This window comes from Chenopodium album, chromosome 11 (assembly GCF_948465745.1).
Source record: "Chenopodium album chromosome 11, dcCheAlbu1.1, whole genome shotgun sequence".
In the NCBI taxonomy this organism is placed as follows: Eukaryota; Viridiplantae; Streptophyta; class Magnoliopsida; order Caryophyllales; family Amaranthaceae; genus Chenopodium; species Chenopodium album.
The window spans coordinates 32624251-32637229 of record NC_137844.1 but is presented as its reverse complement, the minus strand read 5'-3'; the positions used below and the strand labels follow the sequence as shown (position 1 = coordinate 32637229).

Genomic DNA, 12979 nt, shown 5'->3' with positions numbered 1-12979 from the left:
GAAATAAGGTAGAAATGGAGGGAATTGATGTGTGTATGCAAGATATTAGTGAAGAAGTAAGGGAATGAAGGTAGATAGAGGGAGTTAGGGTTTTAGTGAGAAAAAGAAGTGAGGAAATAAGGTCAAAAATCGGGGGTTAACCCCGAATATTTTTTCTGTGGGTAAAGGAGGAGCGGGCGCTCCACATAAAATGGAGCGGGCTCTCGTTCAAGGTGGAAAGGCTGCTCAACCCTTCTGCCAATATATGGTAGAAATTTTACCTTTGTGGAGCAGGCGCTCCACTCGTTTGGAGCGGCCGCTCCTCAAGACTGCTCAAGGAGGCTAATTTGCTCCATTTCTTTTCTTAGCCACATTTCGCAATCCAACTTCCACCCTACAAAAACCAACAACATACAATGATATAATCAAAATCCAAATTAATCCAAACCAACAAAACATAAAATTGAAATCAAAAGAACTCAAGTTGCTTCCCGAAAGCGCTTCTTCATGAAGTCATTAGCTTGACCATGAGGAAACATCATCAGTGGGGAGGCTTAGGATCCAAAGGATCAAGCTGAACACATTCAATCAAACCAACATCTTCCTTGCAAAAATACTGCTTTAACCAATGACCATTAACCATGAACTTATGATCGCCCACATCTAACTCTAAAGAACCATAAGGAGTAGTGTTTAAAATCACAAAAGGCCCCGACCATTTGGACTTGAGTTTTCCGGGAAACAAACGAAGCCTTGAGTTAAATAGCAACACCTTATCTCCAACCTTGAAGCTCTTGTTTCTTATATGTTGGTCAAGCCACTTGGTTTTCTCCTTATATAGCCTTGTGTTCTCATAAGCGTCATATCTAAGCTCCTCAAGTTCATTGAGCTTGAGCAATCTCTTTTCACCGGCCAACGACATATCCATGTTTAGCTCCTTGATAGCCCACCAAGCTTTATGTACTAATTCATCGGCAAGCAACAAGGCTTCCCATAAACCAACTGATAGGGGCTTGTACCAATTGGAGTCTTGTATGCTGTTCTAAGAGCCCATAGCATGTCATCAACCTTGAGAGACCAATCCTTCCTAGATTTGTGTTGGGTTTTGATGAGTCTTACTCATCGCGAAATAAAACCCGAGCTCTTACAATTAATATAATCATAACACATAATTAACAAGAATTAAGGAGAGACTTAATTACCTTTGACGCGTGATTTTCTCGTACCCCGAGCTCTTACTAGAGAAAGCTTTAAGTCTCGCACCGGTAAAAACCTCTTACGGTATCCACCCGCAACTCGACCCCGACTAGGTCCATTACTTAGAGGTTAGCGAAGCCCGACCAAATACTCGAGTAATTATAAGCGAAGCATATGGAATCTAATTCATCCTTTCCCGCTCATCAGGTGTCTGTGGACACTACTTCTTGCTTAGGGTTATGCCATGTGACATGGATAGGTGACCTCTCTTGGCCTCTTGCATGTTTAATCGTGCCAGTACCTTATCAATATAAGCACTTTGACTCAATTTAATCATCCTTTTTAATCTATCCCTATAGATCTTGATACCCAATATGTACTGAGCCTCTCCCAAGTCTTTTATTGAAAAACACTTTCCGAGCCATGCCATTACAGACTCTAACATCGGAATGTTGTTTCCAATGAGCAATATGTTATCGACATATAAGACTAGAAAGGCGATGTCACTCCCACTGACCTTCTAGTAAACACAAGATTCATCTGGATTCTTAATAAAACCAAATTTACTAATGGCTTCATCGAATCCCAGATTCCAATTTCTGTTAGCTTGCTTTAGCCCGTAGATGAACTTTTTAAGCTTGTACACTTTCCCAATATTATTTTGGTCGACAAAACCTTCAGGCGGTTTTGACGTCCTCTACCATATTTCATAGTTGTAATATGCAACAATCGCTAAGAGGATCCCAAAGGATTTAAGTATTGCGACCAGAGAAAAGGTTTCATCGTAATCAATAACACAAATTTGCCTGTAACCTTTTGCTACCAATCTAGCTTTGTAAATGAATACATTTCCATCTTTGTCGGTTTTAAATTTGAAAATCCACTAACATCTGATAGGTGTGTAACCCTCGGGTAAGTCAATCAAGTCCCAAACTTGATTTTCAAATATGGAATCCATTTCAGATCTCATGGCCTCTTGCCATTTAGCAGAGTCGATGCTTGCCATCGCTTTCTTGTAGGTTGACGGTTCGTCTCCATCCTTCACCAAGATGTCCTAATTCTCGGTTAATACAATACCATGATATCTATCAGGGTGAGATCTCGGCCTCTGAGACCTGCGCAGGGTAACGGATTGAGCATTTGCATTGTCAGTGTGACTTTGGACATTTTGACCAGCGTCAACAGAAGCTGTTTGAGCACTTTGATTGTCAATTTGATTTTGTTGCTTGTCCTCTCGAACTTCATCGAGTTTGATTTTCCTCCCGCTTGTCATTTTAGAAAGGCGCTCCTTCTCCAAAAAGACACCATCGCGAGCAACAAACACTTTTGGATTTATTGTTGAAGTAATACCCTTAAGTTTATTTTGGGTAGCCCATAAAGTAAACCTTGTCATAGTTGGGATGAAGTTTGTCAGAAATCAATTTCTTGACATATGCTTCGCATCCCCATATCTTTAGAAAAAAAACCTAGGAGGTTTCTTTATCCATAACTCGTATGGAGTCTTTTCTACAGCTTTTGATGGAGCACGATTCAGTGTTAGCGCCACAGTTAGAAGTGCATGTCCCTAGAAAGAGATACGAAGATCACTAAGACCCATTGTTGATCGTACCATGTCCAACAAGGTTCGATTTCTCCTTTCGGACACTCCGTTCCATTGTGGAGTTCCTAGAGTTGTCAATTATGAAAGTATACATTTTTGTTTTAGATGGTCATCGATTTCTTGGGTCAAGTATTCACCACCTTGATCCGATCAAGGGCTTTGATTTTCTTGCCAAGCTGATTTTCAAATTCACTCAGAAATTCTCTGAACTTTTAAAACGATTCAGATTTATACGACATAAGTTAGACATAGCTATATCTACTATAGTCGTTTGTGAAGGTGATCAAATATCAATGTCCGCTTCTCGTGGTTGAGCTCATTGGTCCACATACATCGGTGTGTATTAGACCCAACAAATCTCTTGCCCTTTCTCCCAACTTGGAGAATGGCTGCTTAATCATCTTGCCTAATAAACATCCTTCGCAATTCTCAAACGATTAGAAATCGAATAAGTCAAGAAAACCTTCCCGTACAAGTTTCTTGATGCGTTTGATGTTAATGTGGCCAAGACGACAATGCCACAAGTACGTTTGATTTAACTCCATGGTCATAGCCTTTTTGGCGGTATTATTCACATTATAAACTTGTTTATCTAAAGAAAGCGCATAAAGACCATTTTCAGAATGTGCAATACCATATTAAACATTATGCATATAAAACGAACATTCATTGTCCTTTACTCGAAATTCAAAACCTTTGGCGTCCAACGCCGAAATTGAAATAATGTTTTTGGTAATGTTGGGAACATAAAAACAGTTTTCAAGTTCTAAAACATGCCCCGAGGGCAAAGACAAAATGAGAGTTCCTACGGATACGGCTGCAATTTTAGCTCCATTGTCGACTCGGAGTTTAACCTCTCCCTTTGCTAGCTTCCTAATGTTCCTTAGTCCCTAAGAATTGGAACAAAGGTGTGAGCCACATCTGGTATCTATTACCCATGATGTTGAGCTAGTGAAGTTTAAGTCTATAACGAATGTACCTGATCCAGAAGCAACGATTCCGTTCTTCTTATCTTCCTTGATTTTGAGGCAATCTCTCTTCCAATGTCCCTTCTTCTTACAATAGAAGCATTCGGAATCAGATTTAGAAGATGCTACCTTTTTCTCCTTGTTCTCCTTGGTATTCTTAGACTTAGGCGGAAAGGTCTTCTTCTTACCCTTCCCCTTAAAGCCTTTCTTCTTTTTTCTTGAGAGTTTGAATGGCTTGCCCTTTTTATCATGAGCATATCATGCTTCCCCTCATCCTTGAGCGTTTCTCAGCTTGCTTCAACATACCATGAAGCTCGAAGAGGGTTTTCTCCATGCTGTGCATATTATAGTTCATCTTGAACTAATCATAGCCTTTGTGCAGCGAGTGGAGAATGATGTTAATTGCCATATCGGTTGAATACCCCGCAACAAGCCTTCCCATGTTCTCAAATAATCCTATCATTTTGAGTACATGTGGGCTGACTGGCTCTCTTTTCTTGAGCTTTCTATCAAGGATCTGCCAGTAGGTTTCAAACCTTTCAGTTCGGGCCTCTTGGAAAATATTCTGCAGCTTAGAAATGATGTCAAAAGTTGTCTCCTTTTCAAAGAAAGTCTTTTGAAGCTCGGGAGACATTGTGGCCAACATGATGCATTTAACCTCTCGATTAGCAACTTGCCATCGGTTTAGGGCAGCCAGAATCATCTCCTCATTGGGAGTCTCGGGCATTTCCTCATTAAGGACATATTCCTTTTTCTCTTGCATTAGAACTATACGCAAGTTCCTTTGCAAATCAAGAAAATTTGGCCCACTCAACTTCTCCTTGTCGAAAATTGAGCGTAACGAAAATTGGTTGTTTGAGTTATTTGAAGACATGATTCTACTATTGAAAGAATTAAAATGAAAAACCATTCACAATACTTAAATAATATTGAAAGCATGCATTTTAATCAAACTTATTTAAATGTATTATTCACACATTAAATTGTCCCCATTTGGTAAGAATAAGTCGATTCCAAGATCCAAAGAAACAATGAGTGGTTAAGCATGCTTTGTCTTGTCTTAACACTCACTCTTCTAAGATAAGTAACTCTTTGCTAATGGCTCCAAGCCACTCTTGGTTGGATAAATCGTCGCATCTAATGCTCTTTCAACAACTTATCCACTTTGCCACGACATGTTAGGACTCCAACACTCATATCGTTGAGTATAACCAAAACCAACTTGCATATCCGGTATGCCTTACGTATCCTAGGGAGTAATAGTGATGCCTCGCTTTGGCGTAGCCCATCACAACTCTCAATAGGTTGATAAGTGTTGTTTTGGAATGGCAATTTTACTCAATATTTTAGGGACCTAGGGTTTCTATGTTGGTTGATTTAAGTGAACCTAATTAATCATCGCAACATTCGAAATCCTAAACATGGATCTAACATATAATTCATATATATATAATCATAAACATATATCGAAAACATAAATAACGATGCATTTGGCAACTAGCATTACCCCTTGTGTCTTCAAGTCTTCAAGGGACATCTTTTGCAACATCATGGCTTCGTCTTCCAAGAACCTTCGTCTTCAAGACATGACTATAATTATGAAAATACTAGTATCTACTATTAGGACTAATCTAAATATTAAGGTACAAAAATACTCAACGGTTCGCAGACAGTATTTAGATTAACAAAAATATATAATAGAACTCAGTCCGTATTTTCTATCCTAATCGTCCCCACTAGTTGCCATTTTTATAAAACCTGCGAGAGAATATACATTCTATTCATCCATTCACTATTTGTGAATGGCTCATGCATTTAACAACGATACACAAATAACAATGCACAAACACACGTAAACTACTAACTAATTTAGGTCGTTAATCCAATTAAAATGCCTAATTAAAACTAGTCAAAGTTGTTTAACCGATTATGTAATTTAGTGCAATTAAAATTGAAGCTCCCACTAAATTCCGCATCCATCTTAATTAATCCAATTAATTAAGCTGGTAAACCCAAAATTTTGACAAAATAAAATTTTGCCAATATCGCTCAAAACTGAGGCCTAGCCTCAATATTTATACTAAATAATTAAAACTAAAATAATTAATTAAAATAATCAAAACGACAAAAGAATACAAAATTGCGTAGTCCAAAATGTCTAAGTGCCTAGCACCAAGACTTGGAGTGCTTACTACTTGCACAACCGAATGATGCTAAATGAACGTGGGAGTGACTTACGATGTCGCTTACGCGTCACACCGACCACATTAGCGAACTTTCGTACACCATGTCGTGGCCCATGATGGTCATGTCGTGCGATCTCTATGCACCTCATTGTTCCGCAAGCAATGTCTACGTACACTAACCCCTATCAAGCACCAACATGAATATATACATATATAGCATACCCCGCACCACAAGGCTCGAGATCGCGCAAGCCATGCCACGGCCAGCCGAACCACGCACAGCAGCACGCATGGCGGGTACAGCTCGAGGATGTTGCTGCTACTTGCTGGCTGGCGCGCCATGCTGCTTGCATCGAGCAGCAGCTACGCAAGGGCTGCATCCTTCGAGGCAACCCCTTGGCAGCCACATGCGGGCTGCTATGCAGCCCGGCTCTCCAAGGGAGGCTTTTGCCTCGATTTGTGCCATAGCCTCAAAGAACAAATTTTTCACAATTAATGCAATGGATTTGCAATTATGTGAAAATATAAACCAATCTTTCAAGCACTAAATACACCAAGTAACCATGCTTAAAGAGGTTCAAAATTGCAGAAACATTAAGGAAAGAACCATATACATAATCACCGTAAATATGCCATTAAGATTCAAGGTTAGAAAGACTTAAAATTTTTCGTTAAAATGAAAATTCTCTCGAAAAAGGCATTTCTGGTAAGATTTTAGCCTAAAACACAATCCTAATGGGAAAAAGCATTTCCACGACACCTTTTCCACCCAAAATTCACTAGTTTTGGGCGAAAATCTAGGTTCGAGGCTATAATCAGCTTTAAAACGGGTTTAAATTAATAAAACCAAGCTACTAATCTAATTAGCAACGTAAAACCAGAAAAATAAAGCCATAAAAGCACCTTGAAAATTATGATTATAAAAATAAATGAGCAAGGCTCCGATACCGCTGTTGGGTTTTGATGAGTCCGAGTCATTGCGGAATAAAACCCGAGCCAAGATCACACTCACAATTAATATAATCATAAGACAAAATTAATATAATTAACAAGAATTAAGGAAAGACTTAGGGCCTGTTCTCATACGTTTATTTAAAGTTCAATTCAGTTCAGTTCAGTTCAGCTCTAATAAGTTCAGTTCAGTTTATGTCTAATGATATTACTAATGATATAAAGCCAAATTTCATTCTTTTAAGCTCTTATTACAACAACGACAATAATAATAATAATAATAATAATAATAATAATAATAATAAATAATTAAATAATAACATTTAATAATAATAATAATAATAATAATAATATTGATACAATTCATTGTTCAAATGGTTATATTTTTTTGATACATATTTTTACTGTTAAACTCATTGACAAAATGAGAGTACTATACAACTTAAACTAATTTTCATAATCGGTTAGTTCTTCGTCTTCTTCTTGTCCAACAAGCTGCTCCATTACCTAGGCATTCCTCTGAACTGACTCCCATATCTGATCAGTTATTTATGGTCGTACAATATCCATAGTTGCTTTTCTGTTAAGATCGTACATAATATGATCTTCTGTTCGCTCCATGGCTTCAACTTGGTGCGTGAATGGAATCCTAGTTAATTTAAACGGATAAAATTGTGTAGAGTACAACAAGCAACGATTATTTGCAACTGAAAACGTTATTCCATATGCGGCATCGATTTAGGTTGTAGAACCTTCCACCTATTTTTCAGAATCGCAAACATCCGCTCAATTACATTTCGACAAGACGAGTGTAGGTAATTGAAATGCTCAAACATTCCTTGTGAAGTACCTGTTCTCTTGAAATCAAGCAAATGATACCTCAAATCACGTCTTGTATATGGACTCAAGTACCCGAGTGTATTGAGATACACTGAATCGACTACATAGTATTTTCCTGTGCAATAATCATAATGTTAGTTTACGAAACTAATGGATTTTCCCATTTTATTCATGAAAATGTCATTTAGTTTGTACCAGGCGGTGGATGAGGGAATCCCATTCTTGCATCTCCTTAACTTCGCTTCCCAATGGTGCTATCATGTGCACTGCCTTCGTAGCCTACGTTGATGTGAGTAAACAACATGTTATGTGAACACACTGCCATCAAATTCCATGATTTGTCCCCTTTCGATCTCTATAGGCCTTGCCCACAGCATCGGCAACAGCCGCATGTATAAGGGTACCATCAATGGCACGAAAACAATCCTAAGAACAAAATTTAACATGGTCATTACATGAACATTGATCATCTTGTAAATTTAATGTGAATGAGTACCTTAAAGAAAGGCCAGTATTTGTTGTTGTTTTGAATTTCAGGAGGTGTTTCATTCAACCAATGATATGGTCGAATTATTTGAGTTGACAATGTCCGCAATGCCTCTAACACTTTGTGGAAATACCTCGAGATAGTACATACCCCATGTTGAAATCTTTCAGTAGTATCACGAACGGAAGCAGGTTTGGCAAGCATGTACAAACCTATCCCAAGTTGCTCTTCAATGTGTATATGTTTACCAGTACCATCTGTCAACAATTGTTGTGCTATGAGGACATTAGCTAGACTTATAAAAATTACTCTACTTAGCCAAAGTTGTTCTTTGCAGAAATTATGATGGCCTGTCAGCATCGTATGAATCCATTGACTCCCCGTTTCCCCACCAACATGCATAGGTATCCGTTCAACTTGGGACGTCAATCTCCGTAGTTCATGCAATGCTATACGTGTCAAACTTTCTTGCACCAACTCATCATCCATACTACATAATCACCAAAACATTTAACGCAAATTACTTAAGACGAATTTTAAATAAAAAACAATAAACAAAAGTTGATACATAATGGTCACATAAGTTGATATAAACACACATAAAAGAAATAATTTATACGAAATCATCCGATCATATTACAACAACATATGTTGTAACTAAAATCCACAATGAAAATTTTATCACAAACATAAAAGCCACCAGAAAGTCACACAATTCCAACCTAACATACTAGTTGTCATACATCAAGACATCTTCAGAAATCAATGAACTGAAAGAGGTGTCTGCCTTATACACATTATTTGGAAGCGTACAATGCTTCCTGAGGAAGTGAAGTGTCACTTCATCAGAACGCAAAGCGGTAAAAAGATTAATGGTACCGAGAGTTTTACGAAAGCTATCAAGAATATCTACAGCAAAGGCTTCCCTATATCGTGTTACAATCCCCATGGACTCCAAGATACTGAGAACTTCATCAAAATCATTTTTGGATTTAGAAGATTGACTCAAAGAGGATCGCCTCACTAAATCAAGACACGCATCCTTATCCTCTTCCCTAGACTTTTTACAAGATATCCTAGAGGGCTGGCTGTCAATGCTTTTACGCTTTTTTGAGTCACTTTGTGCAATAAGAGGCTGGATGGCAATGTTGCGGGTTTAATCTTCCTGAACATCATCAGAGTCACCTGATCCTTCATCTTCAACTTCAACAGCAGATTCCGTTTGTTTCACCCAAGTGAAGCAGGTGTAAAGTACAAATCACCAGTTGCATAACCACCTTGCAAAATCTTATTCCATTCTTGCTCATTCTCGAATGGAGTCCTAAAAAGGGATCTTCCGTTGGCTTTATATTTCTGAAAAAAGGATACCGTTTCAAAGATATTCATCAGTTGAAAGAGAAAATATATGTCTACATTATAGAAATTTAAAAGGGAAGAATACTTAACAAGTACCTTAGAAAAGGGTAGCCATTTTTCTGATTCAAGATCTACTTGAGGGAAATTATTCACCCATCCAATACTAGTCCATCTCTTTAATTCTTTCCAAGCTTTGTGTTTTTCTTTCATATTCGAGAACCAATTCTTAACAAAAAAAGGCTTAAAATGTCTTTCCTATTCGGGTGTTTAAAATATTTGCAATATTATCCCAATTAACTTTCCCACCAGATGGGAAGACACGTTCCGGTAGGATTCCGAAAAGTATGGTCACAATTTCCGGAGTGAATGATGCCCGTTTGGTACTCATTGCAAACAAGATATGGCTAAACATCAACAAAAGTAACAAAATAAACATTACACCACAAACCATGCCTCACAACTCTAAAGCTTGTAAAATAGTGACTATCAATTTGATGCGCCAAATTGAATTATAAAAACCCAAAAAAAAAAAAAAAACTTCAATTCAATTATTTCACTACCCAATTAGCAATTAATTCATTAACATAACAAATTCAATTTGCAATTAATTCATCAACATAACAAATTATTAAGATATATTTAGAAAAATTTAGGAAATTTTTGGGAAATATTTGAGGATATTTGATTTTGCGAATATTTAGATTCACTAGGATAGTTTTACCAAGTATTATCTTTAGTTTCCTAAGTTTAGTAGTACACATTTTTGGTGTAGCAATGGATTATATATTCTGGTGATTTGTGCTATTGAAAGGTAAGCAAAAGTTTATCAATTTCTCATGGTATCAATTTCTCACATATCCAATTACCAATCAACATAACAAATTCAATTAAAAAAAAATAACTTCACTGTGGTTCCAAAACTAGGCAATTAGAAATTAATTCAGCAACTAATAATCTTCGACATAGCTACTTTGGACGTATACACAGCAACATTAGACTTCATTATTTCAATTCAACTCTTCAATTATTCAATTCATAATTCAGTTCATACTAAAATTGTAACCAACAACAATAAATAAAAATTAACCAAAAACTAACCAAAATTGTAACTGAAATTGCAACCGTAATCTACTGTAAACTGTAATGAAAGTTGAGCCCCTTTTGGGTTTTTAATCAAAAATAAAAATAAAAAATAAAAATTTCACAAAAGGCAGAGGAAAGAAACGAACCTTAGCTTGGACACCTTCATGTACCATAAACAGCCGCCGATAACACCTGGGCACCGCCGATTTGGTGGACTATTGGAGGAAGGAGAAAGCGAGTAGTATAAAGTTGGGGGGTTGGCTCTGTTTGGGGTTTTTTTTTTTTGTTTGAGGTTAAATACAAGTGTTAATTAGAATAATAAAGAGAATAGCCTAGTATACAATGGCTCTGTTTAATTTTAGTCGAGCTTTATCTTTTTATTTTTTTTTAAATTTTTTAAAATTGTGATAAATTTTTACAAAGTGTTTTGTGTTCTTTTGTCATAATAATATTTTATTTTTTAATAAAATGATATATATTTTTAAAATGTTTTGGGGTTTCATGTTTTTAATATATTTTCCATAAATATTTTAATTATATAGTATATTTTTGTTAAATATTCTAATATGTATATTAGTATATACACATATGTATAATAATATATAATCAAAAATCACTAATCTGTAGTTAAAAATCACTAATTCATATGTTCAGTTCAGTTCAGCTGAGTTCAATCAATGAGAATAGGCCCTTAATTACCTTTGACGCGTGCTTCACTCGTATCCAGAGCTCTTGCTTGAGAAAGCTTTATGTCTTGCACGTGCGATAACTTCCTATGGTATCTACCCGCAACTCGACCCCGACTAGGTCTATTACTTAGAGGTTAGCTAAGCCCGACCAAATACTCGAGTAATTATGTGTTTAAAGGTTTTCTCAATGAAGATGCCTTTTCTAAGACTTTACTCAAGTGATTTTTCCCATACCCCAACTTGGGTATTTATAAGGAAAATCATGAGTGAAATCCTCTTTCCCATTAATGTGGGAGAGTTGGTAAAATCAGTATTCTTTCTTTATTTTTAAATCAAAAATAAAATTAAATATCCAACAACTAATTAATCAACAAGTGGCACATTTAGGAGAAGGGTTAGGTAAGGATCATAAGGAAGGGAGGGGACCAAACTTGATCCCCAAGCACCCCGTTATAGCTAGCCACCTACACCTACCAACCCTCCAATCAGGTGCTGCCACGTGGCACCCTGAATTGGGCACCAAAGCAGCCGGGGTGGGCTGCTGCCTTGGCCCCGCTAGCTGCTGGCCTTGGCGTGGCTTGCGACTGCTTCCTCGGCCCAGCAAGCTACGCACACAAGTACAGGCAGTTGGCCTTGGCATGCTCCTATGCCAACTGCCAGCACACGCAGCTAGCACGATGCTATCCTAGGTGCGCTAGCACGCACCAGCTAGCCTAGGCTCGGCTTAGTGCGCTTGCTAGCCACCATGGCTATACCAAATGCCCCTAGGCTTCGGTTTTCTCGGGGCATTCCGATCCTAAGGGTATTTCGGTAAATTATTGATTAATTAGTGATTTTACCGTCACGTCTTTTATTATTTTGACTCGACTTTTGACGCTCGATTTCGACACTCCAAGCTCGAATTTCCAACGTCTAAATACTAATTACTCGAGTGATTCATTAATTCCTTCCGAATTAATTCGTCGTGTCGGTTCGCTAGTTGTTTGGGTGTGACCCGAAAAGTTCAGTCAAGATTAAGCAGTAATATTAATTACTCATTAATATTACTGATCGGAAGAGGCCTCCACTTAGGCATTCCGATCACTTGACCTCACTGAATAATTAGCTTTCTAATAATTTTGAACCCTCTATCGAAATAATACACTTGTTCGAAGGACACCATTCCTATTAATTTGTTCACCATCTTTTCAAGAAGATTCTTTATTTCTCGATTTGACACCTCCACTTGCCCTTGAGTTTTAGGGTTGTAGGGAAGACCAACTTTGTGATGAACTTCATATCTCTTGAGAAGAGCTTTAAATTGCTTTTTGGCAAAATGGGAGCCTCCATCACTAATTAACACTCTTGGAACCCCAAATCGAGGAAAGATTATCTTCTTAAAAAGCTTAAGCACAACCTTATGATCATTGGTAGGAGAAGGTATGGCTTTAATCCACTTAGTCACATAATCAACCGCCACCAGGATATACAAATTCCCACAAGAGGAAACAAAAGGCCCCATAAAGTCAACACCCTATACGTCAAAAGGTTAAACTTCTAAAATGTTTTGTTTAGGCATTTCATCTCTCTTGGTTATGCTACCACTTCTTTAACACCTATCACATCTTAACACAAACTTGTGGGCATCCTTATGCATCGTCGGC

The 12979-nt window shown here is 37.5% G+C and overlaps 2 protein-coding genes and 1 long non-coding RNA gene across 3 annotated transcripts; all 3 read right to left on the bottom strand.

Moving 5' to 3' along the window:
- Window positions 1-520: 520 nt before the first annotated feature.
- LOC145566517 (uncharacterized) lies at window positions 521-907 on the bottom strand. Its single transcript, XM_081625913.1, has one exon. It carries the CDS (start codon window positions 905-907, stop codon window positions 521-523), a length of 387 nt encoding a protein of 128 aa, XP_081482039.1.
- Window positions 908-8045: 7138 nt separating this feature from the next.
- On the bottom strand, window positions 8046-8697 carry LOC145566516 (uncharacterized). Its single transcript, XM_081625911.1, has 2 exons — window positions 8218-8697; window positions 8046-8147 (listed from the first exon to the last, which is right to left on the bottom strand). The coding sequence occupies exons 1-2, from the start codon at window positions 8695-8697 to the stop codon at window positions 8046-8048; spliced, it is 582 nt and encodes a 193-aa protein (XP_081482037.1).
- Window positions 8698-8866: 169 nt separating this feature from the next.
- On the bottom strand, window positions 8867-10933 carry LOC145568784 (uncharacterized). The gene is made up of 2 exons (XR_014095956.1): window positions 9661-10933; window positions 8867-9561 (listed from the first exon to the last, which is right to left on the bottom strand). It is a non-coding gene; the product is annotated as an uncharacterized LOC145568784 (long non-coding RNA).
- Between the last annotated feature and the right edge of the window lie 2046 nt (window positions 10934-12979).